Here is a 21,672-nt window from a genome sequence, read left to right on the forward strand (position 1 = left end):
GCAAGAGAGGGAGGGAGAAAGGGAGGGGAGAGAGAAAGAGTTAGCAAGAGAGGGAGAGAGAAAGAGAGAGGGAGAGAAAGAGAGGGAGAGAAAGAGATTGCAAGAGAGAGAGGGGGTGAGAAAGAGAGAAAGAGATAACAAGAGAGGGAGAGAGAGAGGGGGGACAGCAAGAGAAGGAGAGAAAGAGAGAAAGAGATAGCAAGAGAGGGAGAGGGGGAGAGAAAGAGCAAGAGAGGGAGAGAGAGAAAGAGAGGGAAAGAGGGGGAAAGAGATAGCAAAAGAGGGAGAGAAACGTAGGGAGAGAGAAAGAGATATCAAGAGAGGGAGAGAGGGGGGAGAGAAAGATAGCAAGAGAGGGAGACAGAGAAAGAGAGAGGGGGGAGAGAAAGAGAGATAGCAAGAGAGGGAGAGAGAGAAAGAGAGAGGGAGAGAGGGGGGAGAGAGAAAGCAAAAGAGAGAAAGAGAGATAGCAAGAGAAAGAGAAGGAGAGAGGGGGAGAGAGAAAGAGATAGCAAGAGAGGGAGAGAGAGAAAGAGGGAGAGGGGGGAGAGAAAGAGATAGCAAGAGAGAGAGAAAGGAGAGGGAGGAGAGAAAGAGAGAGAGAAAGCAAAAAATAGGGAGAGATAGCAAGAGAGAGAGAGAGAGAGAAAGAGATAGCAAGAGAGGGAGAGAGAAAGAGGGGGTAGAGAAAGAGATAGCAAGAGAGAAAGAGAGGGAGGAGAGAAAGAGAAAGCAAGAGGGAGAGAGAGAAAGAGAGAGGGAGAGAGATAGCAAGAGAGGGAGAGAGAGGGAAAAAGGGGGGAGAGAAAGAGAGGGAGAGGGGGGAGAGAAAAAGAGAGAGATAGCAAGGGAGCGAGAGAGGGGGGATAGCAAGAGAGGGAGAGGGAGAGAGGGGGAGAGAAAGAGATATCAAGAGAGGGAGAGGGGGGAGAGAAAGAGGGAGAAAGTGGGGAGAGAGAGATAGCAAGAGAGGGAGAGAGATGGGATAGCGAGAGGGAGAGAGAGAAAGGGAGAGAGAAAGAGAGAGGGGGAGAGAGAGGGAGAAAGAGATAGCAAGAGAGGGAGAGAGGGAGAGCAAGTGGGATAGAAAGAGAGAGGGAGAGAGGGGGAAAGAAAGATAGCAAGAGAGGGAGAGAGATGGAGTGAGAGTGTGGAGAGAAAGAGAGGGAGGGGGGAGAGAAAGAGAGAAAGATAGCAAGAGAGGGGATAGCAAGAGGGAGAGAAAGAGAGAGGGAGGGGGAGAGAAAGAGAGAAGGAGATAGCAAGAGATGGAGAGAGAGGGAGAGAGATAGAGTGGGGAGAGAAAGAGAGAGGGAGAGAGGGGGGAGAGAAAGAGATAGCAAGAGAGAGAGAAAGGAGAGGGAGGAGAGAAAGAGAGAGAGATAGCAAGAGAGGGAGAGAGACGGAGAGAGGGGGGAGAGAGAGAAAGCAAAAAAGAGGGAGAGATAGCAAGGGAGAGAGAGGGGGAGAGAGAAAGAGATAGCAAGAGAGGGAGAGAGAAAGAGGGGGTAGAGAAAGAGATAGCAAGAGAGAAAGAGAGGGAGGAGAGAAAGAGAAAGCAAGAGGGAGAGAGAGAAAGAGAGAGGGAGAGAGATAGCAAGAGAGGGAGAGAGAGGGAAAAAGGGGGGAGAGAAAGAGAGGGAGAGGGGGAAAAGAGAGAGATAGCAAGGGAGCGAGAGAGGGGGGATAGCAAGAGAGGGAGAGGGAGAGAGGGGGAGAGAAAGAGAGAGGGGGAGAGAAAGACATATCAAGAGAGGGAGAGGGGGGAGAGAAAGAGGGAGAAAGGGGGGAGAGAGAGATAGCAAGAGAGGGAGAGAGATGGGATAGCGAGAGGGAGAGAGAAAGAGGGAGAGAGAAAGAGAGAGGGGGAGAGAAAGAGAGAGAGGGAGAAAGAGATAGCAAGAGAGGGAGAGAGGGAGAGGGGGATGGCAAGTGGGATAGAAAGAGAGAGGGAGAGAGGGGGAAAGAAAGATAGTAAGAGAGGGAGAGAGATGGAGTGAGAGTGTGGAGAGAAAGAGAGAGGGAGGGGGGGAGAGAAAGAGAGAGAAAGATAGCAAGAGAGGGGATAGCAAGAGGGAGAGAAAGAGAGAGGGAGGGGGAGAGAAAGAGAGAAGGAGATAGCAAGAGATGGAGAGAGAGGGAGAGAGATAGAGTGGGGAGAGAAAGAGAGGGAGAGAGGGGGGAGAGAAAGAGATAGCAAGAGAGAGAGAAAGGAGAGGGAGGAGAGAAAGAGAGAGAGATAGCAAGAGAGGGAGAGAGACGGAGAGAGGGGGTAGAGAGAGAAAGCAAAAAAGAGGGAGAGATAGCAAGAGAGAGAGAGGGAGAGAGAGAAAGAGATAGCAAGAGAGGGAGAGAGAAAGAGGGGGTAGAGAAAGAGATAGCAAGAGAGAAAGAGGGAGGAGAGAAAGAGAAAGCAAGAGGAGGGAGAGAAAGAGAGGGAGAGAGATAGCAAGAGAGGGAGAGAGAGGGGAAAAGGGGGGAGAGAAAGAGAGGGAGAGGGGGAAAAAGAGAGATAGCAAGGGAGCGAGAGAGGGGGGAGAGAGAGATAGCAAGAGAGGGAGAGAGAGAAAGAGGGAGAGAGAAAGAGAGAGGGGGGAGAGAAAGAGAGGGAGGGAGAAAGAGATAGCAAGAGAGGGAGAGAGGGATAGCAAGTGGGATAGAAAGAGAGAGGGAGAAAGGGGAAAGAAAGAGATAGCAAGAGAGAGAGATGGAGTGAGAGTGTGGAGAGAAAGAGAGAGGGAGGGGGGAGAGAAAGAGAGAGAAAGATAGCAAGAGAGGGGATAGCAAGAGGGAGAGAAAGAGAGAGGGAGGGGGAGAGAAAGAGATAGCAAGAGAGGGGGAGAAAGAGAGAAGGAGATAGCAAGAGATGGAGAGAGAGGGAGAGAGAGTGGGGAGAGAAAGAGAGAGGGAGAGAGGGGGAGAGAAAGAGATAACAAGAGAGGGAGAGGGGGGACAGCAACAGAAGGAGAGAAAGAGAGAGAGAGAGAAAGAGATAGCAAGAGAGGGAGAGGGGAAGAGGAGAGGGGGAGAGAAAGAGATAGCAAGAGAGGGAGACAGAGAAAGAGAGAGAAAGAGGGGAGAGAAAGAGAGAGATAGCAAGAGAGGGAGAGAGAGAAAGAAGAGAGGGGGGAGAGAAAAAGATAGCTAGAGAGGGAGACAGAGAAAGAGAGAGAAAGAGGGGGAGAGAAGAGAGAGATAGCAAGAGAGAGAGAGAGAGAAAGAGAGAGAGAGGGGGGAGAAAGCAAAGAGAGAGAAAGAGATAGCAAGAGAAAGAGAGGGAGAGAGAAGGGGAGAGAGAAAGAGATAGCAAGAGAGGGAGAGAGACGGAGAGAGGGGGAGAGAGAGAAAGCAAAAAAGAGAGGGAGAGATAGCAAGAGAGAGAGGGAGAGAGAGGGAGAGAGAGGGGAGAGAGAAAGAGATAGCAAGAGAGAAAGAGAGGGAGAGGGGGGAGAGAAAGAGATAGCAAGAGAGGGAGGGAGAGAGAGAGGGAGAGATAGCAAGAGAGGCAGAGAGAGGAAAAGGGGGAAGAAAGAGAGGGAGAGGGGGGAGAGAAAGAGAGAGAGATAGCAAGGGAGCGAGAGAGGGGGGAGAGAAAGAGAGGGAGAGAGAGGGGGGGAGAGAAAGAGAGAGGGGGAAAGAGATATCAAGAGAGGGAGAGGGGGGAGAGAAAGAGAGGGAGAAAGGGGGGAAAGATAGCAAGAGAGGGAGAGAAGTGGGATACCGAGAGGGAGAGAGAGAGATAGGGAGAAAGAGAGGGGGGAGAGAGGGGGAGAGAGAGAGACGGAGGAGAGAGATAGCAAGAGAGGGAGAGAGGGATAGCAAGTGGGATAGAAAGAGAGAGGGAGAGAGGGGGAAAGAAATAGCAAGAGAGGGAAAGAGAGATGAAGTGAGAGTGTGGAGAGAAAGAGAGAGGGAGGGGGGAGAGAAAGAGAGAGCAAGAGAGGGAGACAGAGAAAGAGAGAGAAAGAGGGGGAGAGAAAGAGAGAGATAGCAAGAGAGGGAGAGAGAGAAAGAGAGAGGGGGGAGAGAAAAAGATAGCAAGAGAGGGAGACAGAGAAAGAGAGAGAAAGAGGGGGAGAGAAAGAGAGAGATAGCAAGAGAGGGAGAGAGAGAAAGAGAGAGAGAGAGGGGGGAGAAAGCAAAAGAGAGAAAGAGAGATAGCAAGAGAAAGAGAGGGAGAGAGACGGAGAGAGGGGGGAGAGAGAGAAAGCAAAAAAGAGAGGGAGAGATAGCAAGAGAGAGAGGGAGAGAGAGGGAGAGAGAGGGGAGAGAAAGAGATAGCAAGAGAGAAAGAGAGGGAGAGGGGGAAGAGAAAGAGATAGCAAGAGAGGGAGAGAGAGAGAGAGGGAGAGATAGCAAGAGAGGCAGAGAGAGGGAAAAGGGGGAGAGAAAGAGAGGGAGAGGGGGGAGAGAAAGAGAGAGAGATAGCAAGGGAGCGAGAGAGGGGGGAGAGAAAGAGAGGGAGAGAGAGGGGGGGAGAGAAAGAGAGAGGGGGAGAGAAAGAGATATCAAGAGAGGGAGAGGGGGGAGAGAAAGAGAGGGAGAAAGGGGGGAGAGATAGCAAGAGAGGGAGAGAAGTGGGATAGCGAGAGGGAGAGAGAGAAAGAGAGGGGGGAGAGAGAGACGGAGGAGAGAGATAGCAAGAGGGAGAGGGATAGCAAGTGGGATAGAAAGAGAGAGAGGGGGAAAGAAAGAAATAGCAAGAGAGGGAAAGAGAGAGATGAAGTGAGAGTGTGGAGAGAAAGAGAGAGGGAGGGGGGAGAGAAAGAGAGAGAAAGATAGCAAGAGAGGGGATAGCAAGAGGGAGAGAAAGAGAGAGGGAGAGGGGGAGAGAAAGAGAGAAGGAGATAGCAAGAGATGGAGAGAGAGGGAGAGAGAGAGAGGGGAGAGAAAGAGAGAGAGAGGGGGGGGGGAGATCAAGAGGGGAGAAAGGTGCAGGACAGGGTGGGAAAAAACGGGAGGGACTCAAGTCTGGAGGTGGGGCATCCCAGCGGCCGGCGGCAGGTTCATAAGGTGAAAAAAGTTCACAAGAAGAGGCAAAAAAATTCCGAACCCTGGGTTCATATCTCGAAAAGTTCGTATGACGAGGGGTTCGTATCATGAGGTACCAATGTAATTTTTCTTTTAATATAAATAATTAAAACCTGCTCTGGCTTTGCTATAATACATATTTTGTTTGATAATATACAGTAATAATAAAAATTGTATATTAAAAAAAAATGACAATCGAAAAAGCTGACACAATCTGAAAGTCCTTCCTTCCTGGCTACTCCTTCATGGAGAACTGGAATTCTTCTGAACACCATTCCTGACATGGACAAATGACACCTCTTGCCGATACTTCATACTGATTGGCGGCTGACGTCGAAGAAGCTGATTTTCTGAGTCCACAGGATGAGGGTCATCGTAGATGGTAGAAATGAGGCCGTAGCTGTCCTTACGTGGATTCTTGGGCTTGGTGAAAGTCTGGAGTTTTCTCTCCATGATACCTAAAGAAGAGCAGAGAATGAGTTGGCCTTCACAGACAAGGTCTCGGCGGCCTCACGAAGGCCGAATCCGGAAGTTTAGGTTTGGTGTTCGAGTTCGGGAGGCCGCTGGGAAGCCCCCCGGCTGTTTTAAAAGGTGACAGCCGGGCGGCGGTGTTTTTCTGCGGGGTTTTTTTTCGTTGCACGGATTGACTTTACATTGTTTCCTATGGGAAACAATGTTTCGTCTTACGAACCTTTCGTCTTACGAACCTCCCCCTGGAACCAATTAGGTTCGTAAGACGAGGTATTACTGTATTACGAATATTAATGTAATTAATTAATATGTATATTATAGGATTTAATGACATATCTGATGCAGCAATGCAGAAATACTGAATATTTGCTGATGTCACTTTTTTAAAAATTTATTGTTGTTTTTCCTTTTGTCTGTCCCTTTGTTGGTATTTATTTGTCTGTTTTAAAATATATTTGAAAACTAATAAAAAAATTCAAAAAAAAAAAAAGGAAGATCCATGGAAATAGCCATTCCAAATATTAAAGAATCTTTGGTGCCAACAGTTAAAACAAACACACACACACACACACAGCCAACAAGATATCCACAGTGCAAAGACTTTCATCCTAACAGCACATACCAAACTAGGATATCTGAATCACACAGACAATAACGACAGGGCCAATCATTCATCAGAAATCCTGTAGAATAGTTTGGGATTAATAATCTTCCAGGAAGCCTGCAGTGTGCCAGCCAATCTAATATCATGAGTTATTCCACACTGTTGGGATGATAATGGAGGATCAGCATCTTCACCTTCCTTTACTTTATGGTGGTGAGGCCTCTCTCCTTGGAGGCTTCCTTATTGGCCAGCCCTTCACGGAGCTGGAGGAGGAGGGCCAGAAGATGCCTTAATGCCAAGCCAGCCAGGGTTTTATAGGTTGACTTTTTATTCATCTTTACCCTTGTATTAGTTTTCATATTTACTGAAATTGTTCTATATATAAAAATGAAAGTTTTCCCCTAACATATGGGAGCGTTATCATTTCTAGCCCTTGCAAAAAAAAAAACCCCACACACCTGTTTTTAGGATGCTTCCAAAATGAATTGCAAAGAATACAGAGAAATCCGCAGTGAAACTAGTTACGTATGTTTCCCTTATTTTACAGTTAGCATGGAACTGAAGGCTTATAGCAATAGCATTTGTTGTGGTTAGCTCTGGCCCAGCTCCTGCCCCAAGGACTGTGGATGTGGGGGAGACATCCACATGCTGCAGGCCTGTTTTGCCCCCGGTGGAATCTGCTGATGAAGGCTCCTCTGACCAAGAAGACATGAGTGACAGGGAGGAGGAGAGTGTGGCAGACAGCTCAGAAGGAGATCAATTCTCTAGCTCCTCCTTGGATTCAGAACAAGAGTTAATGATATAACCACGCATGCGGAGAGCGATGCATAGGCAACAACAACTGAGAGATTATTATCAAAGAAAATGAGGCCACCGGTGGTTGGGTGGGGCTGTGGTCATTAGTGAGGCTGCTATAAAGAGCAGCCTGTGGGTTTGGCCATTGTGGAGGATTATCTGATCGTTGTGTTTCATGACTGCTTTACTGACTTGGACCTTTTGTGTGCTGATTTCCCCCCGCTTGGAACCTAAACCAGGGCAAAGTGTGTTTCACTTTGTGAAAGAAGAAGGGCTGTGAATTGCCTCACAGCTGCAAGCTAAGTATCACAGGACTGATAAGGGACTTGTACAAATGACCAGTTTGTTTGGAGACAAGTGCTCTTTGCTATCCCAAAAGAGGGCTTGGCGTAAGTGAATTTTCATTATAAAGAACATTGTTTTGAATTTTCAAACGTGTGTGTCTGAAATTTGTACCTGTGAATTTTTGGGAGGATTCTACCAGAGAACCCGACAGAACAATATATAAAAATGAAAGTTTTCCCTTAACACATGGGAACGTTATCATTTCTAGCCCTTGCAAAAAACAACAACACACACCTGTTTTTAGGATGCTTCCAAAATGGATTGCAAAGAACAGGGAGAAATCCGCAGTGAAACTAGTTATGTATGTTTCCCTTATTTTACATGGAACTGAAGGCTTATAGCAATAGCATTTAGACTTATATACCACTTCATAGAACTTTTACAGACCTCTCTAAGCGGTTTACAGAATCAGCCTCTTGCCCCCAACGACCAATTGACCCACCTCGGAAGGATGGAAGGCTGAGTCGACTTTCAACTGGTGGTGAGATTTGAACTGCTGAACTACAGCTAGCTAAGCTAAGTAGCCTTCACCACTGCACTCTAACCACTGCGCCACCCCGGCTCTTATGTCAGTTCAGTCTTATAAACAGCTTTTAGTGCAAGAAAATTATCCCTCAGATATTCTGATCTCCAATTTTGCATCTTACTCAGATATCTCCGGGACCGCCTTCTGCCGCATGAATCCCAGCGACCGGTTGGGTCCCAGAGTTGGCCTTCTCTGGGTCACGTCGACTAAACCAGTGTTTCCCAACCTTGGCAACTTGAAGACATTTGGACTTCAACTCCCAGAATTCCCCAGCCAGCAAATGCTGGCTGGGGAATTCTGGGAGTTGAAGTCCAGATATCTTCAAGTTGCTAAGGTTGGGAAACACTGGACTAAACAATGTCGTTTGGTGGGTCCCAGGGGAAGAGCCTTCTCTGTGGCAGCCCCGACTCTCTGGAATCAACTCCCCCCGGAGATTAGAACTGCCCCCACCCTCCTTGCCTTCCGTAAACTCCTTAAAACTCACATCTGCCGTCAGACATGGGGGAATTGAGGCATTCCCCCCTCCCCCGGGCCTATACAATTTATGTATGGTATGTCTGTGTGTATGTCTGGTTTAATAATGGGTTTTTTTAATTTTTAAAAAATTTATTAGACTTGTTGTGAATTGTTTTATTGTATGTTGTGAGCCACCCCGAGTCTACGGAGAGGGGCGGCATACAAATCTAGTAGATAGATAGATAGATAGATAGATAGATAGATAGATAGATAGATAGATAGATAGATAGATAGATAGATAGATAGATAGATAGATGATAGATAGATAGAGATAGATAGATAGATAGATAGATAGATAGATAGATAGATAGATAGATGATAGATAGATAGAGATAGATAGATAGATAGATAGATAGGATGCTGGGTTGTTTCCAGTGGTGGGTTACTGCTGGTTTAGACTGGTTCGCCCGCATCGATGGCGGGAATTTGCACCCGCTCACCAAACTGGCATCAATGACCAGCCGGCCAAAAACATCCCTCTGCAGAGGGTCATTTGCACGACGATGGGGTGTGTGGATATGTGCGCAAAACTCGCTCTTCTGTTGTGATGAGAACTGGTAGGGAAGGTAAGTGGAACCCACCCCTGGTTGTTCCATGTGTTTTTTGTATTTTCAACACAATCCTGAGACTCGAGACCTTCAGCCTATTCACACACGCAGAGCTAGATCTTTACATGGAAGCCCTCAGCTGCACTTCCTTTCAAAGAGACCCTTACCCCAAACCTCTCTTGCATCGGGGATTCTGTCCGTCATTGTCCAAGGCTTCAGCCATTCCTGAGCTGCTGCTTCCCAAGCCAAGACCTTCGCTCCAGCCCTGTCTTTCCATCACTTTTCGGCCAATGCCCTGGCACAGAAAGAAAATCATTATGAAGCAACCAAGCACCGACGCCTTTAATTAAAGAAACAGTGTCATAACCATCATCAGGAGCATACAGGCAGTTCTCAACTTTACGACCGCAACTGAGCCCAATTGTGGTCGTAAAGCAAGTCAGTTTAGTAAATTTTGCTCTATTTTATGGAGTCTGCGGAGAGGGACAGCATACAAATCTAATAATAATAATAATAATAATAATAATAATAATAATAATAATAATAATAATAATAATAATAATCAAATCATTGTAGTTGCTAAGTGAACAATGTGATTTTCCCATTGAACAATGGCTTTTCCCATTGAGTTTGCTTGTCAGAAACCAACTTGGGAAAGTGACAAACGGTAATCAAATAACTCCAGGACAGTGGAACTGGCACAAATACAGGCCTGTTGCCAGGTGCCCAAATTCTGATGTGACCACAGGGATGATGCAATGGCTATAAATGTGAAAACCAGTCATAAATCACTTTTTTTCATTGCTGTTGTAACCATAGTTCCCTCTAAGCTGAGCAGTGAGCAATCGCTCACTTAAAAATCATCATCAACTCAGAGTTTTCCAAGCCTGCCCAGAAGCCGAGAGGGAAAGAGTGAGAGGGAAGGAGAGAGAGAGGAAGAGAGAGAAACAGATAGAAAAAAGAGAGGAAGGAAAAGAGAAAGAAAAAGAATGGGAGTAAGGAAGAGAGAAAGAAAATCAAAATCTAGTTTGAAACTAGCTCAACTATTTAAGTGGCATTTTGATATTGATAGAGCTGCCCTATTATGAGCTCACTGTTATAGACACACAGTACAGTATTTTATTTTGAAATTCTCTCAGGCAAAACAGGGTGGGTTTATTTATTTAGTTATTTATTATTTCTGTGCCGCCCAGTCCCAAAGGGACTGCCGCTCAGACACTATACTTTTCCGTCCACCCCCCCCCAAAAAATTAGAGGGAACACTGGTTGTAACTTCAAATGGTCACCAAGCACATGGTTCTATGTCGAACCATTAGTTTGGTTCAACATACCGGGTTTTTCAGATTATAAGATGTACCAGTGTATAAGACACACCACAATTTTGAAGAGATAAGTAAGAAAAAAAAAAGGGGTTTGCCCTCCCCCAACCCCCAGGAGCATTCTGCAGACTCCCAAACCCTCTGCATATAAATCCAATTAAATAAATAAAAATAAAATAAATTTCCGTGCTGGTGTCTCGGAGGTATTCTGGTCCGATGCCACGTAGGGCTTTATAGGTCATAACCAACACTTTGAATTGTGACCGGAAATTGATCGGCAGCCAGTGCATTGAGGACCCTTCACTTCAACCCTGAGCAACAAATATTCTCCTTTCCTGCTGACAAGTAGTATATTTCAACTTCAGTTCTCACCTTGGTATATTTTTCAAAGTTCCCAATTCGTTGACCCAGGATAGACCCATCTTCCAAGCCATCCCGGAGTCTCTGTTCAAACCGCATCTGTACCAAATCTCTAGCATCTTTGTCACCAGCATCTAGAACGAATGGAAATCCCATATAAATTTTCCGCCACAAGGAAAGAGAAAAATCAACAGGATAGAGAGGAGGGAGGCTTTGTCTGCCGGGGTGGCGCAGCAGGTAGAGTGCTGTACTGCAGGCCACTGAAGCTGACTTGTAGATCTGTAGGTCAGCAGTTCAAATCTCATCACCGGTTCAAGGTTGACTCAGCCTTCCATCCTTCCGAGGTGGGTAAAATGAGGACCCGGATTGTGGGGGCAATAGGCTGGCTCTGCTAAAATAGTGCTATTGCTAACATGTTGTAAGCCGCCCTGAGTCTAAGGAGAAGGGCAGCATTAAAAAATCAAATAAATAAATACAAGGCCTGAGGGCTTCTGGTAAAATGAGGCTAGGGCAGAAAAGCAGGAGGAAATGTCCACCAAGACCTTAGACAATTAGTGAAGGAGATATCAGTCTAGGTCTGTGATGGCGATCCTATGGCACACATGCCCCAGGTGGAATATAGAGCCATATCAGAGACCATGCGAGGCGTTGTCCTATGTCACCTCCAATGCGCCTGCATGCACTGGCATGCTGATTTTTCAGCCTTGGGGAAAGACATTTCATGCTCTGGAGGCTTCAGGGAAGTGCAAAAAACTGCCCAACGGGCAGACTGGAAGTTCGGAAAAACAAACTTCCGGTTTGACCATTATGCTGCTGAAGCAGAATTAATCGCAACATTCTGCATTCTGACCACTGCACCACCACGACTCTGGGGATCATGTGACTATAAGATAAGAACATAAGAACCTAAGAAGAGGCCTGCTGAATCGGGCCAAAGCCCATCGAGTCCAGCATTCTGTGTCACCCAGTGGCCCACCAATTGTCCATGGGGATCTTGAGCAAAAAGAGAAGGCAAGACCCTCCCTTTCCCTTGACCCCCAACAAATGGTACTCAAGGGAACCTTGCCTGCCTCAACTAACATAGAGGCGGCAGTTGGACATTCATTTCAATAACCACCATGGATACACGTGGCATCCCTGAATCTGTCTAATCCTGCCTTGAAGCTATCAAGGCTGACAGCTGTCACGACCTCTTCTGGAAGGGAATTCCATCAACCAAGAACCCTCTGGGTGAAGAAATATTTCCCTTTATTTGTCCTCACTTTCTGACCTATGAGCTTTAGGGAGGGCCCCCTCGTCCTAGTATTGTATGATAGAGAAAATATTTTTCTCTATCCACCTTTTCTATCCCATGCATGATTTTATACACTTCGATCAAGTCACCCCTTAAACGCTGTCTTTCAAGGCTGAAGAGACCATGGCATTGCAACCTGGTTTCATAAGGGAGGGGCTCCATTCCCTTGATCATTCTTGCTGCCCTTCTTTGCACCTTTTCCAGTTCCATTATATCCTTCTTGAGGTGAGGTGACCAGAAGATACTGCAATAATTATAGGTGTGAGGACTGGACATAGAGTTACTTTTCCAGCACCATTGTAATTTCAAGCAGTTGCTAAATAGGGCAGACTTTAAGCATCAAAGAACAAAGGAACTTTCATAGTTTCAATTTTGAATTGTGTTTGACAGAATGCCAGAGTAAGTACAGCATTATCTCACTCTGCCAGGAGACCAAGTCCGATTCTTGCCAAACTGAAGCTTCCAGTTACACTGGAATGCAGATTCCATTTAGTCCTTTTCAACATAGATCAATACCTTTGTCATAGTAGATACTCATGTCGACATCCCAATCGTCAGCTGTCTCTTCATCAAAATCTGCCAAAAGAAAAGTTATATGTGAAGAAAGTATATGCAACTCTTCCTGTGTTACCACCAACCTGCTTTACAATATCCAAGTGCTTTATAAACACTGCATGTATTGAAGCAAAGCCCAATTTTACATCATGTCTCATTCGCTTTTTATAAAATGGGAACATAAAAAGGATATCCTCTCCTCTATGAACTTGTCCTGTACCAATGATATTTATTGAGTCTTTGCTCTAATTGCCGTAATTCTACCCTAATCTTTGGGGAGGGAGCAAGGAAACGGAGGGGGGGAGGATAGAACTGAACTAGGAATAATTTTACAGTGTTCCCTCGATTTTCACGGGTTCAAACTTCGCGAATAGCCTATACCACGGTTTTTCAAAAAATATTAATTTAAAAATACTTTGCGGGTTTTTTTCCTATACCACGGTTTTTCCCACCTGATGACATCATCCATCATCGCCAAACTAATAATTTTTGCAAATGAATAACAAAAAAAAATAATTGTTAATAAATAATTATGTTTATAAATATCAGGATTACTAAGTCTCTTATTCAATGGTGAATACCAGTAATAATGGTGAGTAAATGGTTGTTAAGGGAATGGGAAATGGTAATTTAGGGGTTTAAAGTGTTAAGGGATAGCTTGTGATACTGTCCATAGTCAAAAATGGTGTACGGTGTTCCCTCAATTTCCGTGGGGGATGCGTTCTGAGACTGCCCGCGAAAGTCGAATTTCCGCAAAGTAGAGATGCGGAAGTAAATACACTATTTTTGGCTATGAACAGTATCACAAGCCTTCCCTTAAGACTTTAAGCCCCTAAATTGCAATTTCCCGTTCCCTTAGCAACCATTTAGATTATTACTCACCATGCTTATTTATTAAAGTTTATTAAAACAAATATTTATTAAAGGCAGACGAAAGTTTGACGATGACATATGATGTCATCGGGCAGGAAAACCCGTGGTATAGGGAAAAAACCCGCAAAGTATTTTTAAATTAATATATTTGGAAAACCGTGGTATAGACTTTTAGCGAAGTTCGAACCCACGAAAATCAAAGGAACACTGTATTTACTTCTGCATCTCTACTTCGCAGAAATTCGACTTTCGTGGGCAGTCTGTATTATGACTTTGAATGTACACCAATCGGCATACATTATAATGAAATTTTGCTGCATAGAGTTCCCAAAGGATCATCACCTCCAATATATACTAACAATGTGACTAAATAAATACAAAATTATGCATATACCCACATATATTATATGACACAGAGAAATAATACAGTCTAGTTCGGACGTATATGTGTACAAAGTTTACTGGACGGATGGCTTAGGGCAGAGGTCCCCAACCTTTTTTGCACCAGGGACCGGCTTTAAGCTAGACCAGTTTTCCACGGCCCGGTGGGGGGGGGCTTTGGTCAAATGGGGGTGGGGTTATGGAGGGGTGGAGCTTAGTGACGCAGCCCTCCACACTTCTCCACAGGGTGGGGAGAATCAGGAGGCTCCTTTGGCGGCTGGGGGCTGCCTGGCTTTGTGATTTTGGCTGGGGGGGGGAGTTAGGAAGGTCCTACTTCTCCCCCCCCAGCCAAAAATTCAAAGCCTATCTGCTGGATATGGGCGATGAGTGAGACAGAGCGGCGCAGAAGCCTCTTGCAGCAGCTGCCACAGCCACCGGCTTTGGCACCGCTCGTCCCGCTCATCGCCCGTATCCAGCAGATAGGCTTTGAGTTTTTGGCTGGGGGGGGGAGAAGTAGGACCTTCTTAAGTCCCCCCCCCAGCCAAAATCACAAAGCCAGGCAGCCCCCAGCCGCCAAAGGAGCCTCCTGATTCTCCCCTTTGAATCCCGCCGGCCAAGAGCACTCGGGCAGCAGCTTCTGCCAGACACGGGGAATGAGCGGGATGAGCGGCGCCGAAGCCGGTGGCTGTGGCAGCTGCTGCAAGAGGCTTCCGCGCCGCTCTGTCCCACTCATCGCCCGTATCCAGCAGATAGGCTTTGAGTTTTTGGCTGGGGGGGGAGAAGTAGGATCTTCCTAAGTCCCCCCCCCAGCCAAAAACTCAAAGCCTATCTGCTGGATACGGGCGATGAGTGGGACAGAGTGGCGCGGAAGCCTCTTGCAGCAGCTGCCACAGCCACCGGCTTCGGCGCCGCTCGTCCCGCTCATCACCCGTATCCAGCAGATAGGCTTTGAGTTTTTGGCTGGGGGGGGGAGAAGTAGGACCTTCCTAACTCCCCCCCAGCCAAAATCACAAAGCCAGGCAGCCCCCAGCCGCCAAAGGAGCCTCCTGATTCTCCCCGCCCTGCCCGACGCCCCACCCTGTCCTGCGTAATGTCCTCTGCCGGGAGGGCAGCGGCGCCGCGGACCGGCTGGAAAACCCCAACGGCCCGGGCCCGGTCCGCGGACCGGCGGTTGGGGACCTCTGGCTTAGGGAACGAAGCTGTTACAGAATCTGATAAACCTGCTTGAAATACTTTGAAACCTCCTCTCAAGAGGGGAGAAAAAGAAACTGATCGTAAAGTGGTGTGTGGGGTCTCTAACAATGCTTTGAGCGCTAAGCACATAGCTTTTACAAGCGGTATTCCAAATAACAGGAAGAAAACTTCCTATTGTTCTGTCTGGCCCGGTTAATCAGTAATTAATCCATAATTAAGACTCGGGAGCAAATGCAGCCTTATACATTTTATCTTTATAAAGCAACATGCAAAGAACAGCGATGAAATCATCGGAATGTCTGTCCAACTGCCAATTCGGCCATTATCAACAAAGGCACTATGCCTGCCAAAATAGGATAAATTAAGTCATTACTTCTCGACTCTAACAATTTTTACTCACAAGCTGCATTCAAAACCGGGATTTCAGGATCTCAGAGGATCTAGGGGAGGCTTTTCTGCTGCAAGTCTTTGCTCTCTATATTGGAACGTGGAACTTTTCCGCCTACTTTTCCCATGAGCCTGTGATGACACGCTGTACATAGATGTATTCAATGCCTGAATTTACGCCCATAGAGATATTCATGCCTATCTCTCATTCTTCTAATTCTAGCATCTAAGATCGGATCCTCCATGTCCTCCTCTTCTTCTGACTCAGACATTACCATAGCTGGGGATTCTACAGTCTCTGGAGGTTCCTCAGGTTCCAATTCTCCCTCACTCTCACTCTCTACTCAGTTGTAAAGAACACTGGCCGTCTCAGTGTCCATCCTTCTCAGAATCTGTGACTAACTGAGCTGGTTGTGGACCACTCACAACACCTCAGGTGTTTGCTGCCACCAAACCAAACAGTGATGCACTTTGTTAAAATGCTCTCAATGCTTTCAATGAGCCGGGTTGGCGCAGCAGGTAGAGTGCTGTCCTGCAGGCCACTGAAGCTGACTGTAGATCTGTAGGTCAGCGGTTCAAATCTCATCACCGGCTCAAGGTTGACTCAGCCTTCCATCCTTCTGAGGTGGGTAAAATGAGGACCCGGATTGTGGGGGCAATAGGCTGGCTCTGTTAAAAAGTGCTATTGCTAACATGTTGTAAGCCGCCCTGAGTCTAAGGAGAAGGGCGGCATAAAAATCAAATAAATAAATAAATAATATAAATAAACTGTGAAATAATTGTATGAATGCCTGCCAACAAGTAACCCTGCTTTTGATATTTCTACACACCTCAGGCATCAGCATTTCTATGCGTTTCATTCATGAGAAAGGGCCAAGTATTTACAAATAGGATAACAAGCGATCATTGAAAAAAAGGCATCCAGACTTTAGTAGCAACACAGAATTAAGACCTCTGCTAGTTTACCTGCACCCTCTTCTTGCCAGTACTGTGCATCTGTGTAGAAGACCAATCCGGAGCCTCCTTTCTCCCACTTTAGCTCAATTTCCTCCTCATACAGACGTTCCTTTGTGCGATCCTGGCTGGTGACATCTTCATGTAGAGCCTCATGCCGTTCCCACTCTTCACATCTATCATCGTCCTCCTGTAGCAGAAGTCACATGATCAGGAATAGAAGAATAATGCAGCTAAGATTTGGCTCCGCCCATCTGAATTAATTTAATTTATTTGACTTCTATGACGTCCAATCCCAGTGGGACTCATTAACATTCTCCTTAGATTAAAAACAAATAGCAGTGTATTTTGGGAAAATAAAGGATCTTTATATTATATTACTACTGTAACGCTCTCTACATGGGGCTACCTTTGAAAAGTGTTCGGAAACTTCAGATTGTGCAGAATGCAGCTGCGAGAGCAATCATGGGCTTTCCCAAATATGCCCATGTTACACCAACACTCCGCAGTCTGCATTGGTTGCCGATCAGTTTCCGGTCACAATTCAAAGTGTTGGTTATGACCTATGAAGCCCTTCATGGCACCGGACCAGATTATCTCAGGGACCGCCTTCTGCTGCACGAATCCCAGCGACCAGTTAGGTCCCACAGAGTGGGTCTTCTCCGGGTCCCATCAACCAAACAATGTCGCTTGGCGGGACCCAGGGGAAGAGCCTTCTCTGTGGCAGCCCCGGCCCTCTGGAACCAACTCCCCCCAGAGATTAGAATTGCCCCCACCCTCCTTGCCTTTCGTAAGTTACTTAAAACCCACCTCTGCCGCCAGGCATGGGGGAACTGAGATTCCCTTTCCCCCTAGGCCTTTAAAATTTTATGCATGGTATGTCTGTATGTATGTTTGGTTTTTTATATAATGGGTTTTAACTGTTTTTAGTATTGGATTATACTGTTTTGTTGCTGTTGTTAGCCGCCCCGAGTCTGTGGAGAGAGGCGGCATACAAATCCAATCAATCAACCAACCAACCAAATAAAATAAATAAATAAATAAATAATATTAAAGCACACAACTTTGAATGCATACCATTAAAGGTCCTTGGTGAACCTATGGCACGGGTGCCACAGATGGCACGTGGAGCCATATCTGTTGGCACGTGAGCCATTGCCCTAGCTCAGCTCCAAGGTGCATGTGTGTGTCAGCCAGCTGATTTTTGACTCACACAGAAGCTCTGGGAGGGTATTTGAGCCGCCCCGAGTCCGCGGAGAGGGGCGGCATACAAGTCTGAATAATAATAATAATAATAATAATAATAATAATAATAATAATAATAATAATAATAATTTTGGCTTCCAGAGAGCCTCCAGGGGGATGGGAGATGGCGTTTTTACCCTGCCCCGGCTCAAGGGAAGCCTTTGAAGCCTGGGGAGGGCGAAACACGAGCCTACTGGGCCCACCGGAAGTTGGGAAACAGGGCGTTTCTGGTTCTCCAGAGGGCCTCTGGGTGGGTGAGGAAAGCTATTTTTACCCTCCCCAGGCATTGAATTATGGGTTTGGGCATTCGTGCATGTGCGATAGTGCACGCACACGCTCTTTTGGCACCTGAGGGGAAAAAAGATCCGACATCACTGCCTTAGGCAGTCCTGAAAATGCAAAAAGTAAAAAAATCTCAGGCCAAAGCTAGAAAAACATTGCACTGCTTAGGCCAGTGTTTCCCAACCTTGGCAACTTGAAGATATTTGGACTTCAACTCCCAGAATTCCCCAGCCAGCAAATGCTGGCTGGGGAATTCTGGGAGTTGAAGTCCAGATATCTTCAAGTTGCCAAGGTTGGGAAACACTGGCTTAGGCTAACCAGCTCTGACATCAGATTCCAAGAACCTTTTCTAAGTTAATAAACCCCTCCAAAGAAATAAACTAGCAACTTTAACTATCGGTAACAACATATATAACAGCTCCGTGTTTGACAATTAGAAGAAGCTACTTACGCAATCCAGTTTGGAGTCATCTGTTTCTTTCTTTTCTGGATCTTCTCCATTATCATCTTGATTTGATAACTCTACACTTGGCAAGTGGTCTCCTTCTGTTATTTCTTCTCCCGTAGCTGTATAAACTCGCTCCTCTTCTACAATAATATCAGTTCCCTCATAGGAAAATGGCACATTCCCATACCTGCGACATGAGCCAGATTTAGGGAACTGTAACTGCAGTTTTTTAATCACACGGCTCGGCATTCGGCAAGTTCTGATAAGCTCTAAGAAGACTCGCAACGGAGTTCCCACATTTCCAGAAGGCATTACAGCAGGAGGATTCAGTTCAGGGAGTCGCTCAAAATGATCCTGAGTGAAAGTGTCTCTTGATATAGTGTGTAGCTCCTTTTTGGTTTTATAACAGAATAAACCAGTCTCTATATATACACATAAATGTATAGATAAGAAAGAAAGTTAGTACAGCAGCAGTTTGCATTCTTAAAGGCTACTGGATATGGGCTGCAAAAACACCAAATGATAATTGTCTTCCAGCTTTTTCAGCCCATATTTAATAGCCTAAGTATTTACTATGGTATGTTTGCATGGAGGTCTCACTGAGCTTAACTTCTATTTGTTCAACTTGTATAGCTGCCAATCTCACATACATTACTTTGGACAGCTCACAAAACAGAAAAAACAAGCCCCTCCCTCCCCAAACAAACCTACAGAAACATAGAAACATAGAAGATTGACGGCAGAAAAAGACCTCATGGTCCATCTAGTTGCCCTTATACTATTGCCTCTATTTTATCTTAGGATGGATATATATTTATCCCAGGCATGTTTAAATTCAGTGACTGTGGATTTACCAACCAATTTGCTAACAATGTAATTATTTAGCAGGTTCCACATCACCATTGCTGAATCCCCAACCATGACAGCAAAATGAAGCTTTCTGGCTTTTGGTGATGGCCAGAAGAGTCAGGCCAATTTATGTTACAGGTAATAATGTCCCAAAGGGCAGGGGCCAGAGCAGGAAAGGGTCCCATCAGGTGACATTCCTTAATTGATGGAAACCATAACATGCCTATCCTGTGAGATGTGATGGGATAGCAGATGTAACCAAGGAAAAGGCAATTCCTCCAGTCCTTATATCCTCTTCCCATTCCTTCCTTCTGGACCAGTGGTTCCTAAACACTGTTTGTCATCACATTTTCCTTTAGTGTCATAATGGACACACCTCTCATTAAAAATCCAATCCTGAACTAACACAGACGAATAACAAAAACAATACAGAGAAACTCTGTGAAAAGTGGATTATTAACAAAATAGAGCTGGGATGGCGCGGGGTAGAGTGCAGCACTGGAGGCTACTTCAGCTAACTGCAAGCTGTAGTTCAGCAGTTCAAACCTCACCACCGGCTCAAGGTTGACTCAGCCTTCCATCCTTCCAAGGTGGGTAAATGAGGACCCAGATTGTTGGGGGCAAGAGGCTGACTCTATAAATTGCTCAGAGAGGGCTGTAAAAGCACTGTATATAAATCAAAACACCACTGCTATTACTATCTCCCTACTTCAGAGTTTGGGGATCCCTGTTCTAGTCACAAAGCAGAGAAACAATAAAACGGGAAGCGACATCTGTGGCAGAAACCAAGAAGGGAACCCCTTCGGTCTCTTTAATACCCAAATTTGGCAATTTTTAAGACTTGTGGACTTCAACTCCCAGAATTGAAGTCCACAAGTCTTAAAAGTCGCCCAGTGTGGAGAGCTCTGCGTTTAATAATACCTCTGTCCGGGGAAATCCGGACTCTTCGTATGACACACCGCCCAGGCAGCGTCTCTCCCTGCGCGTCGATCCATCGCTTCCCCGAATACATGCGAACCAAGCGGAGGGACCACCCGGGCTTCACCGCCACCAGGCAGCAGCAGGTCCGCCCTCTTCCTGGCCTCGGAGGGCCGCCCAGCTGCTGCTCCTCCCGCTCAGGGCGATGCCGATAATGGAAGCAAAGGAAGCCGCCGGCTTCGATGAACTGGCTGAAGTAAGAGCGGAGGTCGGCGGAACGAAGCTGGGCCGGAACGCAGCTGACCAGGCAGTACTCAGGGGAGGGAGAAGCCGGAGCTCCGTCCGCCATCTTGCAAACGTCTGGGGTGCGTCATGTGATCTCGCGCGGGACCGCTTTCGCGCCGCGCATTGATGGCGTCACCACTGAACGGAAACGGAATTACATCTGGGCCATAGAGATAAGTTACAGGCCAACAAACAGAGAAGCCCGGGGGGGGGGGGGCCGACGACACTCAGCAATGTTATTTTAAATGAGGTATTTTTGGTGGTAAAATACTTCTGACACAGAAAACTCGAGCTTTACGTCCTCTGCGCCTGTGACGCTCAATAAATCAGGCTTTCCTTACAAAAATGTCAGATGGTGGAATTCAGACAGATAAAGTATTAACAGTGACTGAATTTAGACTTTGCTAGGCAAAGTTGGCTCTTTTAGGACATGTGGACTTCAACTCCCAGAATTCCTGAGCTAACATGATTAGCTCAAGAATTCTGGGAGTTGCAGTCCACAAGGCATAGAAGAGGCAACTTTCCACTTGCCCTTATTTGCTGAATTGAGAAACACTGATTTTAGACAACAGGTTACGCCAAGTTAGCTCTTCTATGATGTGTGGACTTCAACTCCCAGAATTCCTGAGCTAGTATGATTGGCATGGGCTATACAAAGTTTCTTTGAATACATTGGCTGCAGTTTCTTGGACTGTGAGGTGTATTACGTGGCCATTAAGACGCTCAGGCTCTTATGTCTTCTGGTCAAGGTCTGCATTCCTAGTGGTTATTGTGCAAATATTTTGCATTACAAGGGTTCCTTCTGCTATCTTGGATATGTACAGTATTTCTGCAAAGCAGCTACTGGTGAGATGGGTGTTAAATTATTTGGGCAAGCAATAGAGAAGAATAAAAGTAGCCCTTTGACTTGCAACCAAATGGAGCCCAACATTTATGTGGGTAAGTGAATTTTGCCCCGTTTTATGACCTTTCTTGCCACAACTCTTAACTGAAGCACTGCAGTTGTTAAAAAGATTCAGTAGCAATATGATAGTAACACGATTGTTAAATGAATCTGACTTCCCAATTAACTTTGCTTATCAAAAGGTTGCAAATGGTGATCTCATGACCCCGAGGATATTGCAACCATCATAATGTTGCCAAACATCATAGGACTGTGAGGATGCTGCAATGGTCATAAGTCACTTTTTGCAGTGCCATAGTGACTTCATTAAATGAACATTAAATGGTCATTAAATGAACTGTTATAATTTGAGGGCTACCTGTCATGAAGGATTGGATTTTTTTTCTTTCCACAATGGACTATTTATTTAAGCCAGGTGAAACTGACAAGAGTTTTACCTACTTCACCTGATAGTACCATAGTACATTTATGTTTCTCCCACCTCACCAATTCCCAAGTGGATTTGTTGGATGGGCAGGTGCCAAGTACAAATCACAGAGGGAGCTAATGAGAAAGGACCACCAATGGAAACTACTTCTCCAAGACTTG

At 46.0% G+C, this 21,672-nt stretch overlaps 1 protein-coding gene across 1 annotated transcript; it reads right to left on the minus strand.

The window, feature by feature from the left end:
- Positions 1-5,100: 5,100 nt before the first annotated feature.
- On the minus strand, positions 5,101-20,287 carry GPATCH3 (G-patch domain containing 3). The gene is given in 8 exon segments (XM_070764275.1): positions 5,101-5,475; positions 5,477-5,489; positions 9,004-9,131; positions 10,528-10,649; positions 12,326-12,385; positions 16,166-16,343; positions 18,132-18,550; positions 19,899-20,287. Coding segments are annotated over 8 exon segments (1,467 nt in total). The 5' UTR covers positions 20,245-20,287; the 3' UTR covers positions 5,101-5,274.
- Between the last annotated feature and the right edge of the window lie 1,385 nt (positions 20,288-21,672).

Source organism: Erythrolamprus reginae, chromosome 11 (genome assembly GCF_031021105.1).
Source record: "Erythrolamprus reginae isolate rEryReg1 chromosome 11, rEryReg1.hap1, whole genome shotgun sequence".
Lineage (NCBI taxonomy): Eukaryota > Metazoa > Chordata > Lepidosauria > Squamata > Dipsadidae > Erythrolamprus > Erythrolamprus reginae.